At 44.8% G+C, this 24,927-nt stretch overlaps 1 protein-coding gene across 1 annotated transcript in view; it reads left to right on the top strand.

The window, feature by feature from the left end:
- Window positions 1–24,927, top strand: part of LOC148521649 (bile salt export pump-like) — a 144,156-nt gene that overhangs the window by 109,363 nt on the left and 9,866 nt on the right. The window contains exons 19-25 of the mRNA XM_088474902.1: window positions 1,293–1,397; window positions 4,310–4,471; window positions 5,582–5,785; window positions 9,659–9,900; window positions 12,912–13,068; window positions 16,790–16,987; window positions 22,060–22,266. Of these exons, the coding sequence (XP_088331028.1) occupies window positions 1,293–1,397; window positions 4,310–4,471; window positions 5,582–5,785; window positions 9,659–9,900; window positions 12,912–13,068; window positions 16,790–16,987; window positions 22,060–22,266 (1,275 nt within the window). The remainder of the gene's footprint in view (window positions 1–1,292; window positions 1,398–4,309; window positions 4,472–5,581; window positions 5,786–9,658; window positions 9,901–12,911; window positions 13,069–16,789; window positions 16,988–22,059; window positions 22,267–24,927) is intronic.

The following is a 24,927-nucleotide window of genomic DNA, read 5'->3' as shown; positions in this document are numbered from 1 at the left end:
GTGGCAATGCCAACCCACGTACCAGCCCTGAACATTGGAATAGCTTTTATTATACTGTACATGTCACTTTTGTGTATTTGCACGTTTTCATTCCATGGGTATTTGTGCACAAGTGAATGCTTCTACCCACATCAAAATGTACCTGGTTTACAGAAATGGAGTCCCATAGAAATCATATGGTAGCTCCTTATTACTAGCACGTTGTGAGCACCCTTACAAACAAAAATGTATTGGGAGAAAGTGACTGCACAGTCACTAACACTAATACCTCTTTTCCACCAAAAACCCGGGTCTGACCTGGGTTTTCAGACATGGTTCCAACCCAGGTCAGACACCGTTTACACAGCACCATCAATCTGGGTTATTCTCAGGTCTGCCCCGTTCACACTGAACCTGGGTCTGCCCTGCTAACCGTGTGAGGTCATAAAAAGTGGGAGGTGACTGCTCCACAACCACCAATCAGCTCATTTTAGGCATGACCCAGGTCGAATAACCCGGGTTGCGCCGTTTACACTGGACCATTAGCCAGGTCCATCCTGGGTCCGACCCTGGTAGCTACCTGGGTTGGATTGCAGGGCCACTTGACCCGGGTTATTTTTCAGGGACCCTTTTACACTGAGCTACAACCCGGGTAGACCCAGCAATAACCCAGGTTTTAGCTCTGGTGTAAAAGGGGTATTAATAACCAACCACAGAACGCTTCCATCAGATCGACTTCTCTGGTCTTGCTGCTCATTCAAACATCTTCTCACACAAAATGAGATATCTTTTTTGAATAATATAAGTAAATGTAAAGTGCTACATTAACCATAGACATCACCACCCAACCATTGCAAGAAAAATACACACGTTAGAGAGTGAACATAACCGCATGATATCATCAAGCAATGCGGGTGTGCATTTTTTGTGCTTCTGCATATGGCACAGGTGGTGGGCAGGTTTGTGCTTCTGTTTGTCACATATTTTATGATTGGCAGCCACCAACCCTGGTTTTGCCTATTACAATGACAAAAATAATTTGATTTGGTCTTGAAACTCCAACCCATGGCACCCCTGCAAGTGCCCCAGGGCTCCTAAAGGTGCCAAGGCACCCAGTTTAGGAATCATTACTCTATAGTATGAAAACATAAAATTTGAATTTTTTCATTGCCAAAACACTTATTTTGGCAAAGTGACACTTAAAACACATACTTATATCTGAATGTAATAGTGTAACCGTTACAGAGTAATGTTAATGGTGGTGCACTGCCAATGTGACTTATTTTGTCTATTTTCCTTCTGTTCTGCTCTAGACTTTTTCGCTACCAGATGAAGCTGAGCAAATTAGACAAATTAATGGGGTCTGCTTACTCTTTGTCATAATCGCAGGTGTGTCATTTGTTACCCAGTTCTTACAAGTAAGTGTCACATGTCTATTAATGTTATCAAATCCAATTTTTATAGCAACAAATATAGGTGAAACATTCTGCAAAAATGCAATACTAACAATTAATTTAATGGTTCTTTTATTCTGGTTATTGCCACAGTAATACTGTGCAGTATTGTAAGAATAATGCTCAATTTCATTTAATGTTAAATGTGTGTGTGTTATGGCTTTATGGGTACCACCACTACCCCAGAGAGAACTATGTTTTATTCAGAAGTGAAGACACCACAGTTGCAGTCGTGATTGTGATAGGGACAGACACTGCTCCCCTCAGGATAAGCCCAGGTCCCAGTGATCTAACTGCAGAATGCTGTGTGGGGGAACCACCAAATTTGTCTCAAGTTGCCCACTAGCCACCAGGGTCTGACTGGCCCACAGGTGTACAGGGAAAATACCCGTTGGTCTCCACTGCTTGAGGGCTGCACCCCCTTCCAAAGGAGTCAGTAACTTGGTAAAGCAGGATCATGAATGAACGTGCTTGGTTGTTTTGCCCTCCTGCCAATCAAAATGGGTGGTCCTGACACAACCCTATCCTTTCTTTACAAAGGGGCCCTGTTCTTTGCATGTCCTACCTAATGGTTGGCCACCCTCCTTGTGGTGGCTATATGCAACCCTTAAATTGGGTCCTTACCACTACATTCCTTGGTGGGCCCTTCATGCCCCAGTCTGACACTGCTATCCAGCATACTGTATTAGGCTCAATGAGCCACCAGAAGGCCTAGATAAGAAATGTTTCAGAGGTATGCTACATGTAGTCAGGGCTGTAGAGAGCCTTCCGGGGGGGTGGGGGGCTCCAACAAACCCGTGCCCCAGTAATTAGCATACCCCCCCTCACGTCACCCCTGCCTGTAGCTTACATTTAAATATACTTGTGGAGTATTAGGCTTGGTGCATACATTTGCTGTTAGGCCTTTAATTTTGAGTTAAACACAAAAGTAAATTTTAATGGAAAGTACAGAACTGCTAGAGAACTATGTGTAAGTGGGTCATCTGACAAGAGCTCCTTCAATAAGTTTTGGTAATTCCAATCTAACACTGACTCATTAACATATGTTTTGCAATATTTATACAGGTCCTGTACTGTACAATTGATTCTATTTTTCATTTCACCCATAATTAAAAGTACTGTAGATTCTTCCTCCATCTAAAACAACTTTTATCATGGTTCAGAGACATGGTTCAGTGATCATGGTGTACAGGGCCGGTGCTAGGCTGAGCTGTGCCCAGCGCCGTCCTCTGTTGCCCCCCTTCCCTCCTCCGCTCCCTCCCCCTGAGCGTAAATATCTCCTATAGCGCTGGGAGGAAGGTGGGCGTTTCCTGCGCCCTCCGGAAACAGTAGCACTGCGGGCGACGGACCGGCTTGCCCGTGCCTGGAGCCGCTACTGATGGTGTATTATCTACCTTAAAGAGAGTGAAGTTGTAAGATAGCAAGACATAAAACCTAAATGTTAATTCTTCTTTAAGGATCATTTTAATAGCAATTAGGCCTGGAAATTAAAATAAAAAATAATGAAAATAAAGGAGGCTATTAATAAAATAGAATAAAATGTGTAAACACGGGGTATAGAAATGAGGAGTCCAGACAGGCAGGCGTTCGGTAAAGCAGTGTCTTTAGTGGCAGCAAACACTGCACTTTTGCATACATGAGAATAGGCCTGGACACACACAGCCACAATTGGCCATGCTCTCCCAGCATAGCCCTTTCCCTGGCACTACAAACGCATAATCCTACTACCTGGCCGCTAGACAGCATCAAGGCAAGGAGCAACAGGTAGATGAGAGTTTTGCAAGTATTAAGGGATTGCACTTGTGCTGTGTTTCTCAAACTTAGCCCTCATCCTAATAGTTCACATTTTACAGACCACCCAGCTGGTGCCCAGGCATATTCTTTACTGACACATTCTAAAGATCCACAGGTGATTTGGAAAACATGAACTGTCAGGGGGCCTGAGGACGGAGCTCAAGAAACACAGAACTATGCTAGATCTGAGCCAAAACCGAACCGCTTATCTCTACTTGTAGTTACAGTAAAAATGAATGGTTTGGAGGATTTAATAAACCCAAAAGTACTTACTAGAGGCTGTATTGTCACAATCAATATTCAATTTTCGGTTAACTGATCTGATATATACAGTAGTCATACAGTGTTTAGTCACCTAACAGTCTGGCAAAGTGTGCCAGAGAATCAAGTTATTATTTTTATTGCTGATGTTCTTTGTGGGAATACATGGCAGTAAAGCAGTAGGTTCATCATACCACAGTGTTCTGTGTTTGTACGATACATAAAAGCATTACCAAAACAATGGAAACTTTCTTTTTCCAACATAAAATAAGTGGCTTAAAAGCACAAAAATAGCAGTGAAAAAGTATGTGGGTAATTTTCTGTATTCTATAATGGTCTTTGCTTCTTTTCTCCTTTTCCCTTGTTTGTGTGTCATTCTGTGTAGTCATACTGCGTCTTCCCACAGAGTTATTACTGATGTAAGGCTCCGGTAAATAAACAAGAAAAGTTCAATAATGCAATTTTGAAGGTAGAAGCAGCTATTTTGTTAAGTGAACCAATTTACTAGGAATTCTAATATCATAAGGTGTAATGCACAGAATTTGACCACCTTCACTCCACTGAGATAGATAGATAGATAGATAGATAGATAGATAGATAGATAGATAGATAGATAGATAGATAGATAGAGATATATATATATATGTCATCATTAAACTATATATACACATTACAAGTCATCATTAAACTATATATACAAGTCATCATTAATATTTTACCAATAACTATTTCCATAAGGAAGGTTGATATTTTTGTATTTGCTATTTAGACATATGATGATTGTGTGAGAAACTGCATCTATTATATATCATTATTTCCAGGGTTTTGCCTTTGCAAAATCTGGAGAGCTCCTGACTCGCAGGTTGAGGAGAATCGGATTCCAGTCTATGCTTGGCCAAGAAATCGGATGGTTTGACGATGCCAAAAACAGCCCAGGAGCTCTGACCACCAGACTTGCCACCGATGCATCTCAAGTTCAAGGGGTACAGTGACACTTCTGCGTATTATAAAGCACAGTCCTACTTGCTTCTTTCCTGTGGGTAGTTTTGCATTCCCAATGTTCAACTAAAATGTAAGAGGGCATAATCATTTACTTCTGCTGCTCAGATGTGTTTTGTCCACATTATCTTTGCTATCTTCGAGGAATTTGCTTTTTGAGAGCACTTATTCTGAGCCTGTTTAGCTTACCCATTTAGGACTGTTGAGAAGACTGTTGTTTATGATGTACTAAGCTTGGAGACTGATAAACTACCAGCCAGTCAGCTCCTAACTGTCATCTTACAGGCTGTGTTTGAAAAATGGTTGGAAGTTATCACTCTCCAATTAATCACTTTCCAGAGCTTAGTACATCTGCCCCACAGTGTTTTCAGCTGTAAAATAGACAGAAAATGAAAATGGAGAAAAGTAACCAGTGAGTGTTTTACTAAACTGCGGCTACAAGAAATGCCAAAAAAGAGTTAGCGTTAAAACGTAGAAATTTGCCTAAATTGGCTACTAAAAAAAATATATCTGTCAGTTTACAGTGGAGACTTTATATGCGTTTGTAATGCCACTGAACAGTTATTGCTATATCATGGTTATAATGCATGTTTATTGTCGCTTACTGCTTGTGATTGAGAAATAAATCATTCCCTTATAGTACGTCTTAAATATCTCTAATAAAACTTTGTGTTACTAACTAGTTTACGGAGAAACAAGGGTTGCAACCTAATGGCAAACAGCATGGATTTTTCTAAATATTATATATACATTTAAATCAGAATATACTGTATATTAGAGATGTGCAGTGCCGAGTCGAGCCAAGTCTTTTTGGATTACATGTAAACAGGTTCAAAATAGCTGTTTTATTGTTTTTTAATTGATTTTTATAACAAAAATGTTATCGATTTTTAAGGAATCCAAAACTGAATCAGAACCAAAACACTTCATGGTGGTTTTGCCAAAACCAAAACACGATGATGAATTAGAACTAAAACCAAAACATTGGAGTCTACGCACATCTCTACCTTACATGTAATGGAATAGTTTTAAATAATCAAATTACATGATATTTGTTTGGCTACAGACTCACTGTACATATCTGCCTTATTCAGGCCACAGGTGCCCAAATTGGAATGATCGTTAATTCCCTGACAAATATTGGGGCATCCCTGATCATTGCGTTTTACTTCAGCTGGAAGCTTAGTCTGGTTGTTTTGTGTTTCCTACCTCTAATTGGATTATCTGGAGTTTTTCAAGCTAAAATGCTTACAGGATATGCCAATCAGGACAAACAGGCATTGGAAGAAGCTGGAAAAGTAAGTAAGTCCCATGATTGGGAACATAGTGTAGTACAACGTATAATTTAATGGAGGCAAAGAATAAAATATTATGTGAAACCTAATTAATGCATCTGCATCAGAAAGTGAAATAGAACATCTGCATGGCAATTCAGTGGTGGTAGAAGGCTAACAGCTACTTCACAAATTCTGGTGAGGCCATTGTATGCTCACTTAATAGTCTATACATAAAATAAATAAATTATCTGTGCAAATATAACACTTTCATTTTAATGATTTGAGATCCCACTGATGCCATTATTTAGAATTTAGGGGGCTAACTTCATGGTTTCACTCACTTCCCAGTGAGGTTAGCGGTCCAGGGACCTAATGATGCAATTTGCAGTGAATCACAACATTGTGGCTCCGTCCTTGCTATAATCGCCATATTGAGCAGCAGAGGACAGGCCACCATGACGTGATTCACGGCAATGCACCCCTCCCCAAGCACCTCCCACCTGTGCTTAAAATTGCTGGGAGTTCCTGATGAGTATTTTAAAATGTTGGCAATAATGATTTTTAGGGGTTTGTGGCTTCAAAATGAATATTGTATTATGATTTTGCTATGTAGTTATCTTGACTATATTTACTTTGTGGATAAAAAATAATTTTGTGTTATAAAATATTGCACTTTTATAAAATTGTGCACTTTCATGTTTGTGTCACTTCACTTTTGTTTGACAAAATGGATTTTGAGGTTCAAAATTCATTTGGTGGCCAAAGTAACAAAATTAGCAGATTTTACTGACTCGCAACAAAAAAAAAAAACAGGTTAATAGTGCTAGGTGTTAACAGAAATATTGTGTACACACATGACCAGTATATTAAAAAAATAAAAATATAGCTCCCGGGAGTAGGGAGTCACATAAAGATAACAATAATAAATGTATAACAACAAAACAATGAACTCACACATCAGATGCTTGATTGTATTAAAGCCTATACAGTATACAATATAGAAAATAGCTATATGCTGTTGTATGGTTCTCATTATAACCAATCTGAACCAACAGAAAATAAATGTTGGCAGAACCTATAGGCATTGATATAGGTGGCAGCGGTGTGTGATGGAGGTCAGTCCACACACTGAATAACTTAATTAGATTGTGGCTTATTAACCAGGCAGAACGAGTTGCAAAATAACAGAGAGCTATTGCAGTAGGTACACAATGTTCAACACATCCAGCCAGGAACGTGTGGGGGTTAATACAGATGGTGTGCTGTATAGTTAAGCACACACCTGTGTTAGTACACAGTGGTGGCAGTGGAGTATATAGTTTAACTAACGGTGACACAATGGCACCTGCAGGGTCTCTGGCGTTGCTCACACTCTCCGCTCAGGAGAGACTCTCAGGTACGCGTCCTCCTACAATGGAGGATGGAGCTGGAAGAAGTGCGGACAAGCCACGCATGCGCAGTAGCACAGCTGGCTGGATCGGAGGTCATGCTATGAAGCCACAGCGGCAGTACGGGGTTACGGTGGCTCAGAGGAATCATTTCTCCTCCAATAATGATAAGTATAATAGTTTACAGTCGGATGTTCCAGCACTGCATTGTGTTTAAGGATGGTCGTATTGTTAATACGTGATATTACAAAAAATACTGTCTGAAAGGGTGGGAGATAAATATCATGTAGTCTGGTGATTGCAGATTTGGGGGCTGAGGTGGGCAAACATAGTGGATTTTAGAGCAATGAGCACTAGGGACCTCATTCAGAGTCGGTCAAAGCGGCCGCACGGGAAAAGGGGCCGGATATGCAAATGATTCCCTCGCAAGTTGCGTCCCTAAGTTCGGCGCACGATGATGAATGAGGCCCATGGTGTTTCTGAAGCACTGTAAAAAAAACAATACAAACATAACAGGACCTAAAGTGCATAGAATTGTACAATCTTAACAAAAGACAAACAATACATACATGGCAGTCAATAGCTACAATATACATACGTACAGTCAGGTCCATAAATATTGGGACATTGACAGAATTTTCAGATTTTGGCCTCTATTCACCACCAGAATGGTTTTGAAATGGAACAAACAGGATGTGCTTTAACTGCAGACTTTCAGATTTAATTTGAGGGTAATTACATCCAAATCGGGTGAACAGTGTCGGAATTACAACAGTTTCAATATGTGCCTCCCACTTTTTAAGGGGCCAAAAGTAATGGGACTATCAACTCAAAAGCTATTTCCTGGATAGGTGTGGGCTATTCCCTCGTTATTTCATTATCAATTAAGCAGGTAAAAGGTCTGGATTTGATTCTAGGTGTGACATTTGCATTTGGAATCAGTTGCTGTCAACTCTCAATATGAGATCCAAAGAGCTGTCACTATCAGTGAAGCAAGCCATCATTAGGCTGAAAAATCAAAACAAACCCATCAGAGAGATAGCAAAAACATTAGGTGTGGCCAAATCAACTGTTTGGAACATTCTTAAAAAGAAACAACGCACCGGAGAGCTCAGCAACACCAAAAGACCCGGAAGACCATGGAAAACAACTGTGGTGGATGACAAAACAATTATTTCCCTGGTGAAGAAAAACCCCTTCACAACAGTTGGCCAAATCAAGAACACTCTCCAGGAGGTAGGTGTATATGTGTCAAAGTCAACAATCAAGAGAAGACTTCACAAGAGTGAATAAAGAGGGTTCACCACAAGATGCAAACCATTGGTGAGCCACAAAAACAGAAAGACCAGATTATAGTTTGCCATACAACATCTAAAAAAGCCATTACAGTTCTGGAACAACATCCTATTGACAGATGAGACAAAGATCAACTTGTACCAGAGTGATAGGACAAGAAGAGAAGGAAAGGAACTGCTCATGATCCAAAACATACCACCTCATCAGTGAAGCATGGTGGTGGTAGTGTCATGGCGTGGGCATGTATGGCTGCCAATGGAACTGGTTCCCTTGTATTTATTGATGATGTGAATGATGACAAAAGCAGCAGAATGAATTCTGAAGTATTTCGGGCAATATTATATGCTCATATTCAGTCAAATGCTTCAGAACTCATTGGACGGCGCTTCACAGTGCAGATGGACAGTGACCCGAAGCATACTGCAAAAGCAACCAAAGAGTTTTTTAAGGCTAAAAAGTGGAATGTTATGCAATGGCCGTCAATCTCCTGACCTGAATCTGATTGAGCATGCATTTCACTTGATGAAGACAAAACTGAAGGGAAAATGCCCCAAGAACAAGCAGGAACTGAAGACATTTGCAGTAGAGGCCTGGCAGAGCATCACCAGGGATGAAACCCAGCGTCTGGTGATGTCTATGCGTTCCAGACTTCAGGCTGTAATTGCCTGCAAAGGATTTGCAACAAAGTATTAAAAAGTGAAAGTTAGATTTAGGATTGTTTAGTTTGTCCCATTACTTTTGGCCCCTTAAAAAGTGGGAGGCACATATAGAAACCATTGTATTTCCTACACCGTTCACCTGATTTGGATGTAATTACCCTCATATTAAATCTGAAAGTCTGCAGTTAAAGCACATCCTGTTTGTTTCATTTCAAAGCCATTGTGCTGGTGAATAGAGGCCAAAATATGAAAATTCTGTCAATGTCCCAATATTTATGCACCTGACTGTATATACTGTAGATAAATGATGCAACTACAACCAAAGGGATCTGGTTATCCTGTATACTGGTAAACCATGGAAACTGCAAGTTACAAAGCTCTTTACAAATATGAATAAACCAACTGTAAGAAAAGCTAGAAAATCACACAGATTACAGTGCATTATGTAAGTCAAAAGCCATGACAATATTAATAAATGTTATTGTAAGAAAACTAAACAAAGGAATCAAAAGTGTTAAAATAAATGTATATTTCTATATATTACTCCCTAGGTCTCCAGTGAAGCTATCGGCAACATTCGTACAGTTTCAGGATTGGGAAAGGAAAATATGTTTGTAGAGTTATATGAGAAACAATTGGTGTTGCCACGCAAGGCAGCCGTGAAAAAGGCTCACGTGTATGGGGCATGTTTCGGATTTGCTCAGTGTGTCATTTTTATGACATATGCAGCCTCATTCAGATTTGGTGGCTTTTTAGTCAACACAGACGGGTTAAACTACCTTGTGGTTTTCAGGTACAATACATATTTTGAGTTTAAATGATTATGCTATTGGTTGTTGGTTACAATTTTTATGACATTACATATGTAGCTACGAATTGATAGAAATATTAGGGTATTTTATATATATTAAGTTAAATATTCGTATCCCGAGACAGGGGAGGATTGGGAACTAAAAGCGGGTCTGAATTGAGCCCTCAGTTCAGTATTCACTATTCATGTAGGTGATTACATGGTCACAAAGACATCTGTTTGTTTATGAATATAATCGTTGTCATCATCATACAACAGAGGATATATGAGTTTTTATAGAACTGGTGATGAAGATTATTGTACCCCAGCCTTTTTCTGCTAAATTTAAATTTGTAGAAAATCTCCAGCCCCTTCTCCCCTGTATCTCTCTAGCAGCCCCAGCTTCCCCCTTGTGTCTCTCCAGCAGCCTCAGTTTCTCCTGTGTCTATCCAGCAGTCTCAGCTTCTCCCTTGTCTCTGTAGCAGCCTCAGACCCCCTCAACACTGTCACCCCAGCAGCCTCAGCTTTCCCTCCTCCTGTGTCTCTCCATAGCCTCAACTCCTCCTGTGTCTCTCAATAATCCTCATCCCCTCTCCTCCTGTTAATCTCCATAGCCTTAGCTTCCCACTGTGTCTCTTCATGGCCTCCCTCAGCTCCGCCAGCCTCCATGGCCTCAGCTCCCACTGTGTCTCTCCATGGCCTCATCCCCCATGTTTCTCCATAGCCTCAGCCCCCCTTGTTTCTCCATGGCCTCATCTCACCCCTCCCTTTGTCTTTCACTGAACTCAGCTCCCCCGTGTTAGCCCATGGCCTCCCTCAGCTCCCTTCATGGCTTTAGCGCTACCCCCTGTGTTTATCCATGGCTTCACTTTTCTCCATGTCTCTCTACCAGCCATGCTTACCTCACCTACTATAGTCTCTGGATCTTCTGCTTGCTCTGCTGAGCTCTTTAGTCACAGCACACAGACGTCATGATGTTACGCGTTCTGCGCTGAAGAAAAAACTTTATTGCCCTGGGTGATGTCCCTGCGACCCGGCCCCTGCATGCCTGCACCTGCTGATTGCTCCAGCAATACGGCGCGAATCATGCAGGGCAACACTAGACTGGTACAGGGAGAGGGGGGACACTGAGTGGACAGGGCCCCTCGGGAATCTTTGGGCCTGGTATAAAAGTGTCCCCCTTGTAGCCCCTGTCACTGGGCCTGGTGGAGGCAGGTGGAAGCCTGTGCTCAAGGAGCACAAGGCCCTAGGCGCCCACCTGTACGCCTCTGCCGGGACATGCTCTTATCAGAGCCACTGACTTGTCAAGATTTTGTCTTTTCCTTATCCTTATCATATTCCTCCAGCCTCCATAGGTAGCAAATTGGGTTGTGCAGGGCAGGTATTCATTTTAAATGAATGGCTGGGGGCCTGAGGACCGCCAAGGCCCCCTGTTCTGTCCCATGCCTGTGGCTCCTTTGCAGCTCCACTTTGTGGGATGAAACAGACGTTATGATATCTCATTCCTGCCATGCAAGCAGGAAGAGTATGGGGAGACAGACCAATGGGCGGTGTGCAGCCTTCATAATTTTTTGTGCTGGGCTGCAACTGGCTGGCCTGGTACTGTGACTCCTCTGAGAGTAGTAGGGTTAACACATTTTCATTTATAAAAGATCTGCAATGCTGGGCACAGTGGCAAGATAACAGACGTGTGAAAGTTATATAGGACAAAATATTGATGATACAAGACTGAAAGAAACAAGCAAGCAAGCAGTATGAGGGACTAATGCAAACAGTAAAATGGGAAAGGGGACACCACAATCAGAGACCACGAGGCAGAGACACAGACAGCAAGAGACAGAGGAACAAGCATAGACTGACAGAGATTTATTACCAGAGGACACAAGTAAATCGTATGCAAAGTATCATGTAGGAGTAATTAACCTGTCTGGATCCCGGGCAGGATTTTCATTAATCCTGACTGTGTTAACAAACTGATTTACAGCTGTATAGAAATCCCAGGATCTGACTCCTACTTTATATAACTGCACTGGGTGGTACCGAGTATCGGGCACCTCTCCTCTCTCAGAGAAGGGCATATGCAGATGGGGCATAATGATGAATTTGCCTTCAATCCCAAAAAATGGCAGGCAGAACTACTGCTAGGCACTCAATGAGAGTGACTGAACAGTCTGGGTAGGGATGAAAGCAGGGGCGTTTCTAGTGAGTAAGGGGGCCCGTGTGCAATCTCTGAGCTGTGTGCGGCCAGTGCCGGAGTTATAGACTCTGGGCACTAGAGTCTATAGCGCATGCACAGGTCACAGGGAAAATGGCCGCAGTGGCCATATTCCCTGTACTGCGCATGCACAAATGACGGGAAAATGGCCGCTGCGGCCATTTTTCAGACGTTCTTACAGCACCGGACCCCCGCGCTAACGTAGGACTCCGGAGAGGTAAGTATATTATGGGTGTGCGGTGTGGGGCCCCCTGGCAGCCAAAGCAGTCTCCTATGCCTGTGTGGGAAGGGGGGGAGCGATCACACTGATCGCTTGCACAATATATAGTGAGTAGACAGTTACACTTACATTTCCGGACACTGCTCGTCAGGGATTGCTAGCAGTCCGGACTCCAGAAAGATGTCCTCAATTCCGTGCTGTCTGGACTGGAGTAATCCTGGAAGGGAGGCAACCGTATAGAGTAGTCTCGTTAGATAGCAAGCAAGGCAGGAACTAGTTCCATCTCATTATACAGAAGGCGGAATGGAGTTCGGCCCTGTTCCGGACCACTTGAATCCCTGGTTCCTAGTAGAGTAAATTGATAGGTTGAATGTTGGTTCTACGCATAAAATGGCTGCCCCCACTCTTTATATATTTTAAAACCTGTTATTTCTGTGAAATATGCATCTATTGTTCTCCTCAACCCTGCTGTGCTGCAAGTTCTCATTTTGAATTTACATCTGTTGCTGATTAAACAAATACTGAATGTCAGACACATGCACCTTGGAAATGTATCAAGATTCTCCCTTTCTCCTTCAGAGTCATATCTGCCATTGTAACAAGTGGCACTGCCCTGGGGAGGGCGTCTTCCTTCACTCCTGATTATGCCAAAGCAAAAATTGCAGCTGCTCAATTTTTCAAATTATTGGATCGCATCCCTAAGTCCAGTGTTTACAGCACAAATGGAGATAAATGGGTGAGTATTCTCTTCATTGCAGCAATCACTATGCTTCTACACAGGACATAGATACATTATATACAGAACAATATATCAGCAGTCATCACTTCTGTGGACAATGGGCCTGATTCAATACGGATTGCAACTGCGATTGCATTAGCGATTATACAAGCAGTCTAACTGCGATGATATGCTAATCCTCTGCCATCACTATGCCACCGCAGCACAACATAAGGACGCCCACCTTACCTTACACACATCCGTAATACTTAGCAAGTCTGCAAAACCATCGGTAACATCGAGTACCATTGCAGCCTCACGTACACTTGCACAAGCTCTGACCTTACTCAGGAATTGCTAACTTCATCACATGCAGTTAGTACACAAGCTGCCTATGGCATCACAGTGGTTTCGCCGACCCCCCCCCCCATCACCACCAACAAACGGCACTTCCTGTCAATCACTCTGCGATGGGTCTGCGTAGCCACTACGATGACAGTCCCGGTCGCAGTGGAGTCTTCGCGCACTGTGATGCATGCGCAGTACACAACAATCGCCCGATTGCGTGCATAATCGCAGTTCCTTGCTGAATCAGGTCCAATATACGCTCATCTCGATGTTATTTCTGATATCATCAATTTATACACAGATGTCACTGAACAGATTTCATATTGTAATGTCTTGTACACAGTATCAAAGTGGGACACGTAACTTCCATAAATATGCACATTTATAATCTCTGCATCCTCCATTGAGTCACAGCTGTGAAATTTAATTGGTCACAGAGGTTTGGATTGGCAATGTCAATTGCAAAATCCATCACACCCTAATATCCCTAGCGACCAGTGTACAGATGCCACAAGGAAATGTGTTGTGAGGGTTTCTTAATTGTCCTGTTCTTTATTAATGCAGGCACTGTCTACAGAGCCTTCCTCCTGACAAAATGCAACATGCTTTATGTGAGCATAACCTAACCTAACCTGTTTACACATTAAACTATACACACAGGGAGATTACACCTTTGCATGCCCCCCACAATGTTCATATGAATACTACAAAATGCAACATACAGTACATTGCATATGGTAAATACGAGTAGGGCCTGATCAAGGATTTGGGCCATTCAAGACTAATACACTTGTAGTCTGCCACCACTAATGATTATGATCACTTTGTCCAACAAAGCAACAGAAAACTTCTTTGTCTTCTGTTAATTCAAACTGGTAACTATATAAGAAATTCTAAAAGGGTTTTGGTGATGATTCCTGGGAGATCGCAAATACAGTATAGGGCATCAAAAATACCTTTATGGGTGTCTATGCAGCACAGTGACACAGTGGTCAGTATTGTTGTATGACAGCAATGGAGTTATGCATTCGACTCCCAAACAATTCCCAGTCTGAGTGGAGTTTGTATCTTCTCCCCATGTTGGTGTACATTTTTTCCAGCTGCCCCAGTTTTCACCCACATTTAAAAGACATGCTGGTAGCTTGCGTAACTGCTGACAAAATCTTCCTTTTATATATGTGTGTAAAAGCTCTAAATTTCAAGTAATGAAGCCTCGACAAACTAGATGAAAAGATTTTTTCATGATAATAGAATATTAGAATTAGTGACTGTTTTTATTTATACAATTGCACATTCACCTACAGTGCTTATAGGACCTATTTATCATCCCTTATGGGCCTGTTATAATTGTGGAAACAATAGTATCCAAATGTATTAAGTAATGGGCCTTTTCATAATTAGGGGCCCAATGTGGCCACCCCTTATTCAGCAAACTCCGATAACTGAAAGCTTTTGGAGTTTGCCAGCTGAAACTGGCGCCATCTTCAGATGGCCGTTAGTTACCGGTTACCTATTAGAATGCATTCTGGAGTGCGAAGAGGCATCATATTCCTAACGAATCCCTCTCCTTCAGCGACCCTCTCTGTGTGCATGTGTGAATTCGGCAGTGTAAACTTTCACCACTAGTAATTAATGATTACGGAACAGCTATCTCGCAACTCGAGCAATGTTGAAATGCTCCGGTACTTTTGTATCCACTGCTTGTGAGTTGGATATACTTAATTATTGGGGGCCGTTGACAATACATAGGCTTTTACAGGGCTGCCATCAGAAATTTTGGGGCCTGGGACTGACAAAATAGAAAGCCATCCACACCCTGTGATTCTGCAATTTCAACCTTGCAGTGTCTCTCCAGCTCCAGCCAGCCCCCTTCTATCTCTCTAACCAGCACCCTTCTGTCTCTCCAGTCAGCCCCCCTTCTGTCTCAAGCCATCCCCCCTTCTGTCTTTCAAGCCAGCCCCCCTTCTGTCTCTCAAGCCAGCCCGCCTTCTGTCTCTCAAGCCAGCCCCCCTTCTGTCTCTCAAGCAAGTCCCCTTCTGTCTCTCCAGCCAGCCCCCCTTCTGTCTCTCCAGCCAGCCCCCCTTCTGTCTCTCCAGCCAGCCCTTCTGTCTCTCCAGCCAGAACCCCTTCTGTCTCTCCAGCCAGAACCCCTTCTGTCTCCCCAGCCACAACCCCTTCTGTCGCCCCAGCCAGAACCCCTTCTGTCTCCCCAACCAGCATCCCTTCTGTCTCCGCAGGCAGCACTCTTTCCACCAAATTTCTCCTGTCAGCCAGAGTAATTAATTGCACCCATGCAGCTGATACATTCTTGGCCCACAAATCCACAGACTGATCTGAAGCGGTTGTGAAAAAGTGGACGTGTGACTTCACAAAAGAGCTTAGGGTTTCTACTTTTGCCTTTCACTAATGGTCATTTGTGACTCACAGCTACCTACGGTACTGTAAATGGAATTACACAAATGTGTACAAAGTTACTACAAACACAGCAACCAACCAACAAATAACTTTGATCAATCTGGTGACAAATCAGACAAAAAAGACAAATGTCTGGTTGATTGCTATATTTTACTGCACTTTTGTTAATAATTTAGGTTAGAATTTAGGTTATTTTTTATTTCTATTTTTGTCTAACTGATATAATGCATAAACTTTCAGTTCTAGGAAACCCCCCGCGAGGGGGGAAGTAAAAACACATTTGCTAGAACTGTGCAATGCACTGTAAAAGAAGAACTACAGTAAATTAGATTTCCTTCTACAGTGCATGCTAGTAGGTTACTGTTAGCTTGTGTGCGGTTGCATAATAAATAAGCTACATTGGGCCAGGTATTGGTGTGAAGATTATAAAACATTAATTAAAAAGCACTGCTTGCGAATATGATGGCGTGGCTGGGACTTGACGCTGCATTGGGGGGTGGAGCCGGGGGTGTGACTGCTCAATTGCATCATTGTGGCCCTGCCCTGGGTCCGGGGTAGATGACTGGCCTAAGACTTGCCCACTTTTCCGGATGGACGGGAGCGCCATCCGATTTTCAGCTTCCCGGTCGTTCCAGGAGAGTAGGAAAGTATGGCGCGTGAGGTAAGCACAAGGTAAGATGCAGAGGGACTGGGTGGGCCCTCTGCTCAGAGGAAGGGAGTCCGCTGCACAAGGGCCCGCTCTGGCATTAATACGCCCTTCCTATAGACACACAGGCTGATTTAGAGTTTCACGTTCATTTGTATTTATTGTATATAATCTGAATTTCCCTATAATGTATTAAAAAGTAATAATAATAGTTATGAGGTAACAGACCTTGGCTTTATAAATAGGCTCCATAACAAACTCGCACATGGTGAAAATAGGGATGATTTATGCTGTTCTGTTCACTCATGTATCTTGTTAATTAATGCACAGGACAATTTTAAAGGGGACATTCAGTTTGTGGACTGCAAATTCACGTATCCCAGTCGTCCAGTTACCATGGTCTTGCAGGGTCTCTCCGTTGCTGTGAATTCTGGTCAGACTCTTGCTTTTGTCGGAACCAGCGGTTGTGGAAAAAGTACAAGTGTCCAATTACTGGAGAGATTCTATGATCCTGATGAGGGTAACGTTGTAAGTAGATTGTATCTCTATAATGTTTTAAATTCTGTGGTTTATTTCTGAAAACCTCAGTGTTGGTGACTAGAGGACATGTAGGGCCTGATGCTGAGTTGCACACAATACCAAAGTACACGGAGTTGGGTCATTTTACTTCTGCGCATACATCTAAGATGCTCAAAAGTCGCACAGCACATGCATCCCACGGTGGGTAGGCGCAGTTGCGACTGAGACGCATGGCATAAAAAATGTATTGAAAAAGTGCTGGGAGCTCCTGGTCGGTGACAGGGAGGTGGCTATTCAGACGCACAGATATGGTCCATCTTATGGTTGTGTTATGGGAGTGTCGCTGGCACGCTGGCATGTCGCTAAACTGGTTACAAACTCAGCCGCACAATCGCTTACATTGGAGGCCATACTCTGATGGCGAATCTGCACATAGCATGGGGCTGGTGCAAGTTTCAATGCTGCGACCGAGCCACCCAGAGGTATTTGAGTGTCTGTAGACACTGAAAGTGGTTATCTCAGTCCTAGCACATGCAGGCACACGTAGCGTTCCCGCTAGGCTGCTTTAGCGGGGCGCGGCGCCCTGCCCTCCTTCTGGAGGGCAAAAAGCACCCTGCCCTCCAGGAGGAGGGCAAAAAGCACCCTGCCCTCACAGCCTGCGGGAGCCGTTCTCACCCGCGGGACGCAGTGTCCCGCGGGTGGAGAAACATGCGGTGACCAGGTCACCGCCGGAGTACAGACGCCGGGTGCATGCGCCCGGCATCTATTCTCCCTGTCTGTAGGGCTTGGGGGCTGCCTGGCGTGTCCGTAAGTGCCGGGCACGCCTCCAAGAGTGACGAAAAGGGGACGCGTCTTATAGACACGCCCCCTTTTCCGATGACCACACCCCCTTCTCGGTCGCGTGCGCGCCTTCGGCGCGCATACGGGCATGCCCTCTCTAGCTCCGGCGCCCTGCCTCCCGTATTAGAGATGTGCGCAGTCGGAGACCTCCATGTTTTGGTTCTAAATCATCATCGTGTTTGGGTTTTGGTTTTTGCTAAATCACGCTCAAGTGTTTTTTTTCGGTTTTTGAGTTTTTAAAAAAATTATAAAAACAGCTGAAATCATGTACTGTAACTTGGGCCTGTTTTTGTTCCTATAGTATCATTAACATCAATAACATTCATTTCCAGTCAATTTTGACCATCTCACAGCACCTGAAATCACAGGGAATGGACGTAAGGCCCTGATTCAGAGCCGGACGCTCTTTGTGAGCGCTCTCTCTGAATCAGGGCGGTCTGTTTTTTTTTTTTGGGCCGGCCTCCAGGCCACTCGCTAAGCTGTGGGTGACCACCCACAGCTTTAGCGGGCGGCCAGGTGATGGTTGCAACCATTGCGACCATCGGGCTTGCGACGAGACCCTTGTAGTAGGGTCTCGTCCACCGCAAGCCTCAGTGAACTTCCTGCTCTAATGTCAGTAGGGCCGCCTACAAAACGGCAGACGTTCCTTCAGGAACGCCTCCGTTTGTTCAGCTACCGGCCCCTGCACGCCTACAAAACGGGGCGAGCTGTCAATCACAATCGACAGCCTCCCCGTCTTGTAGTGAGCCCCGCAGCGAGTGAAAATTCACTGCCCAGCCATCGACCCGCTTAGGAGCGCTATGCGCTTGCGAGCGGGTCTGAATCAGGCAGTAAAGGCAGTCCAAAGCACACAAGTTCATCAAACATCCGGATTTTAGATCCGAGACCTGAACTTGCGAGAAGTCAGGACTCGGTTCTACTCGAAGCCCCAAAGTTCGGTTGTGTGTGATGTTCAGTAAAACTGAACTGTTCATCTCTAAGCAATATTAGCGTGAAGTCGCAGAAGTAATACCAGCAAAAGACGCACACACACAGAGGCACTGCAGCGTACGACTTGGAAACATGCCCTACAGTGGTAATAAAATGGGCTTTGAAGTAGGGGTGTGCACCGGCCACTTTTCGTGTTTTGGTTTTGGATCTGGATCTTTCTTCGTGTTTTGGATCTGGATTGGTTTTGCCAAAACCACCCTTCTGTGTTTTGGGTTCTGGGTTTTGTGTTTTGGATCTGTATTTTTTAAAAAAAAGCATAAAAACAGCTAAAATCACAGAATTTGTGGGTTTTTCTGCTCCTATGCTATTATTAACCTCAATAACCTTTATTTCCACTCATTTCCAGTCTATTCTGAACACCTCACACCTCACAATAGTGTTTTTATATCCAAAAGGTTGCACCGAGGTAGCTGGATGACTATGCTAAGAGATACGAGTGGGCGGCACAAACAAGTGGTCCATCTAGGAGTGACACTGCAGTGGCAGACAGGATGGCAGTTTGAAAAACTAGGCCCCAAACAGTACATAATTCAAAGAAAAAAAAGAGGTGCAAGATGGAATTGTCCTTGGGCCCTCCCACCCACCCTTTTGTTGTATAAACAGGACATGCACACTTTAACAAACCAAACATTTCAGCGCCAGGGTCTGCCACACGACTGTGGCTGAAATGATTGGTTCGTTTGGGCCCCCACAAAACAAGCTGGCAATTAATCTGTCCCTGCACAAACTGGCTCTACGGAGGCAAGATGTCCTCATCCTCCTCATCCACCGATTCCTCACCCTCTTCAGTGTTGTGTACATCCTCATCCTCACAGAGTATTAATTCGTCCCTGCTGGAATCCACAACCACAGGTCCCTCTGTACGTTCTGGAGGCTGGTCTCCCTGGAAGAGTTGATAATTCATTTTATGAACATCATCTTCTCCACATTTTGTGGAAGCAACCTCCTACGCCTTTCGCTGACAAGGTTCCCGGCTGCACTAAACACTCTTTCGGAGTACACACTGGAGGGGGGGCAACTCAGGTAAAATAGAGCCAGTTTGTACAGGGACCTCCAAATTGCTTCTTTTTCCTGCCAGTACAGATACGGACTGTCTGACATGCCTACTTGGATGCTGTCACCGATGTAATCCTTTAACAGACAGACGCACGCTTGTCGCTGCTGCTTTATGGATGCAGGTGTGGCTACAGCCCACACATTTCACAAAGACAGAAAAAAAAAGAATTTTTTTATTGTTTGTGGAGCGCACTTTGAGGGTTACACCACCCTTTAACAGACAGACGCACGCTTGTCGATGCTGCTTTAAGGATGCAGGTGCGGCTACAGCCCACACAATTCACAAAGACAGAAAAAAAAAGAATTTTTTTATTGTTTGTGGAGCGCACTTTGAGGGTTACACCACCCTTTAACAGACAGACGCACGCTTGTCGCTGCTGCTTTAAGGATGCAGGTGCGGCTACAGCCCACACCATTTCACAAAGACAGAAAAAAAAAGAAGAATATTTTTATTGTTTGTGGAGCGCACTTTGAGGGTTACACCACCCTTTAACAGACAGACGCACGCTTGTCGCTGCTGCTTTAAGGATGCAGGTGCGGCTACAGCCCACACATTTCACAAAGACAGAAAAAAAAGAAGAATATTTTTATTGTTTGTGGAGCGCACTTTGAGGGTTACACCACCCTTTAACAGACAGACGCACGCTTGTCGCTGCTGCTTTGAGGATGCAGGTGGAATCTAGATGGGATTTGGAACCGGGGACACACTACCTCCATCAATTGTCTAAATCCCACTGCACTAATGGCGGATACTGGACGCACGTCTAACACCAACATAGCAGTCAAGGCCTCAGTTATACGTTTTGCTTCAGGATGACTGCTGTCGTACTTCATCCTCATCGCTAGGGACTGTTGGAGGGTCAATTGTTTAGTAAAAGTAGTGGTGTTCCTACTTCCTCTCTGGGATGATGAACAACTCCCAGCAGCAGCAACAGCACTAGGAGGAAGTGGTTCTTGATCTTTCCCTATTTTATTTTTATCTGAGAAAGTTTGGTCCTCCATTTATGTTATATTGATATATACGTGCGGCTAAGGCGCACACAAACACAGAAAATATTTTTTTTATTTTTCCTGGAGAGTAGTGCACTTTGTGGGTTACACCACCCTTTAAGAAATGAGCCAGCCGGCTCTTTACTTATGGGATACAGGCACACGCTTGGCGCTGCTCCTTTATTGATGCACGTGCAGCCACAGTGCACACAATTCACAAACACAGAAAATATTTTTTTATTTGGTTTGGAGTGTACTTTGGGGGTTACAGCACCCTTTAACAGTCAAGCCAGCCGGCCCTTTACTTATGACACAGGCGCAAGCTTGGCACTACTTTGTTGATGCACGTGCGGCTACTGCGCACACAATTCACAAACACACAAAAAATATAATTTTTTTAGCACTTGGGGGAGCACCCCTGATGGACAGAGCACCCCCTGGACAACACTACAGCACCCCTTTAGGACTGGGACACTACACAGGACTTTGGAGTGGACACAGCCCCTATGGAGAACTGACTGCACAACACAGTCCAGCCAGCCCCTATGGACTTTGAAGTAGTGGACACAGCCCCTATTAACAACAGCAGCACAGCACAACACAGCCAGCCCCTATGGACTTTGAAGTAGTGGACACAGCCCCTATGGACAACAGCAGCACAGCGCAGCACAACACAACACTACTCTGCACTACACTACACTACACTACACAGCCCAGCCAGCCCTAACTCCCACCCTCCCTCTTCACTGTCCACAGCCGAGTGAGAAAATGGCGCCGACGCGGGTACCTTATATAGGATCCAAAACCCGCGAGACCCGGAAGGCGGGATGATGACGTTTTGCCTCGATTTCAAATCCGAGTCAGGCGGGAAAAGTCGATCGGACGCGGATCGGGGGGGTTCGGATTTTAGAAATCCGAACCCGCTCACCCCTACTTTGAAGTGATGTTTTCACTCATTTCACCAAGAGAGTTATCAATCAGATCTGGGAAATGCATCTTTTATTTTCTGCTCATAAACGTAGCTCAGATAAATGTGAAAAGCATACAGTCATTGTAAGGAATTTAGAACTGCATTTATTATTCATTTATTACTATTTATTTGTTTAGTCTACATCTGTAGCTTAAAGTTGAACATTTCCATTTCTGTCCGTGTTACCTGTGTATACACTGTATATGTCTAACTCAACATGTGTTCCTATACGCAGTTTGTGGATGGTCACGCAACCACTGGTGTGAACATGGCATTTTTAAGAAGCAAGATCGGCATAGTGTCCCAGGAGCCTGTGTTATTTGAAGGCAGCATTGCTGAAAACATCAAGTATGGCGATAACTCTCGGGACATCTCAATGGAGGAAGTGATGGAGGCTGCAAAGAAGGCACATTTACATGAGTTTGTCCTCTCATTGCCAGATGTGAGTATACAGTACTTAATCCAAATGATAACACTGGTCTGCGTCATTTTTGCGGTTAAGGTTATTTTTAGGGGAATCAGTATGATTTTTGACGCTTGTCCGGCGGTTGGAATCCCGACAGTGGCTGCCTGACATGGGTGAAAATCCCGATCATCCCCAGGTAAGTATTCACTAACCTAACCCCCCCCCCTAACCCTCCTTAGGGGTGCCTAAGCCTAACCTTCCCTCCAGTGCCTAACCCTAAACCCCCCTCTAAGTGCCTAAACCTAACCCCCCCTTCCCCGCCGCCTAAACCTAAGTCCCCCGGGGGGGTGCCTAACCCTAAATCCCCCCCGGGGGTGCCTCACCCTAACCTCTCGGAGGGGTGCCTAACCCTAAGTTTCCCCCGGGAGCCCTAAACCTAACCCTCCCCCCCGCGGCTGTCCACGCTCGGTGCCCGGCATCACTTCGTTCGGGATGCCGGGCGCCGGTCTCCCGGCGTCGGTAAAATGACAGGTGTCTAGATTTAGACGCCTGTCATTTAACCCTCGCCGGGATAAAGCAGTCAGGAACCCGACTGTCGGGATTAAGTCCACCGGCTTCCCGACTGCATACCATTTTTAGGTGATCTTTTATAATTAGTGCATGATGCATTCAAAAATATAACTCTTTTGGCTCAATCAGGTCAGGTTTTTTTTGCTCTCTCAAGCGGGCAAGCCGACGCTCCGGGTCTCGTCCCAAAGGGGGCGTGCTGTCGATGTTGAGTGACAGCAGGCCCCCTTTGGTGGGTGGGCCGGGGGAGTGGCTGCACAAACGGAGGCGTTCCCATGTGAACGCCTCCGTTTGGGGCCGGCCCCACTGACATCACGAGTGATGTCAGTGTGAGAGATTTCGGCTCTGTTAGAGCCGAAATCTCTCTGGGGCTTGCGGCAACGAGACCCTACCACAAGGGTCACGTCGCAAGCCCGATGGTCGTGATGGTCTTGACCATCGCGACCATCTTCCTGGCCGCTCGCTATAGCTGGAGGCCAATCTCTAAAAAAAAAAAAAGCCCGGCCCTGATTCAGAGCGAGCGCTCTGTCAGACCGTCCGGCTCTGAATCAGGGCCACTGTGCAGTGTAGTGAACGAATGAACAACAACGATATCGTTAAGTCTTTTTGACTGTCGGGTAGTGGATACCCGTTTTAACACTCGCATCAAGTGTGCAGTATATATATGAAATGGTACACAAATACAATTATCCTGGAAGAAAGGTCCTTTTCAATGACTTTTGTGTGAGTGTTGCACCTGGAACATCTCATGAGGCACCAGCAATAGTCCGGTTGCATATGTTGCTGTGTACACAGATGTATCGGCTGTTGCAAAAGCGTAGACCTTTGAATCAGGCCCCAAGTACTGATACACAGCAGTTCAACAAAATAAGTCAAATGCAGTTGTGGCTCCAGAGTTGAGGCTGCAGCACAGTCCAAAATTCAAATAGGTGAGCCACACCAGCTGCAAGTGAGTCCTGGCCGGTGATATTTGGCAGCGTTTGGGGTGGCAGTTGGTGTGGCTTCCCTATTTGAATTTTGGACTGCGCTGCAGCTTCACCTCTGGAGCCGCCATTGGTCAAATGCAAGTCAGGCACTGGTACAGGGCAATTCAGTAGAGTGGTAGTCAGGAGTAAAGCCAACAACTGAATTCACAAGTATGACAGGAATACAGCCAACGTCTTGTACACAGTAATTTACCAGAATGACAGGCCAATATCTGGTACACAGACAAAAAAGGTTAGATCTGTTCCAAGGGATTCAATCATTGTGAGATTCATGTTGTCAGATAATTAAAAGTGAATTAAACCGCCAGGAACTGTTTATAAAACACTATGGTCCCAGGGTCATATCTATAATGGGTGCAGGGTGTGCGGGGAACACGTGCCCCTGGGTCCAGGGGGGCCCCCGCACCTCACAACCCTGCACCCATAATATTACTTACCTCTCCGGAGTCCCACATCGGTGCAGGGGTCCGGCGCTGTAAAACAACTGGAAACTGCCCAAGGCGCCATTTTCACGTCAATTGCGCATGCGCATTACAGAGAAAATGGCCGCCGCGGCCATTTTCCCGGTGCCCTGTGCATACACTATACACTCTGGGCACACTCTAGTGCCCAGAGTCTATAACTCCGGCGCTAGCCGCGCACAGCTCAGTGCGCTGCCGGCCGCCGGGCGGAGAGGACGGGGCCTGTGTCGGAGACTGCACACGAGCCCCCCTCCTTTCTAGAAATGCCACTGTATGGGCCCCAATTACAAACGAAACGAAATACCAGCAGGAATTTTCGTTTAGTATCACTGTGATACAGACGAAAATTCCACTGGTATTTAGTAATACTTACCCCTCCGGCGAGGTCCCGCGAAGTCGGTCCTCAGCGAGGTCCTCCGCTGGGCTGCTGGCAACGATGCCAGCGACGGGCCTCCAGTGTTATGCCCATGCGCGACAGTCCTTCAGTGCTTGGAAGGCTTCGCTGAAGCCGGAAAGGCACCGCCGGGTCTCCATTGCCGGCAATGGGGCCTGCATCGCTCTCGCCATCTAAAAGATGGCGAGAGAGATGCTGTAAAAACAGCGGTAATCTAAGATTACCGCTGTTTACTAAATACTGAAACCTGGCATAACCCCTTTAGCGAGCGCTAAAGGGGTTATTTTTC

The sequence above is a fragment of the Taudactylus pleione genome, unplaced genomic scaffold (genome assembly GCF_031769625.1).
Source record: "Taudactylus pleione unplaced genomic scaffold, aTauple2 ptg000156l, whole genome shotgun sequence".
Classification (NCBI taxonomy): domain Eukaryota; kingdom Metazoa; phylum Chordata; class Amphibia; order Anura; family Myobatrachidae; genus Taudactylus; species Taudactylus pleione.
The sequence above is the reverse complement of the archived record's forward strand: the minus strand, read 5'-3'. Positions and strand labels throughout refer to the sequence as shown.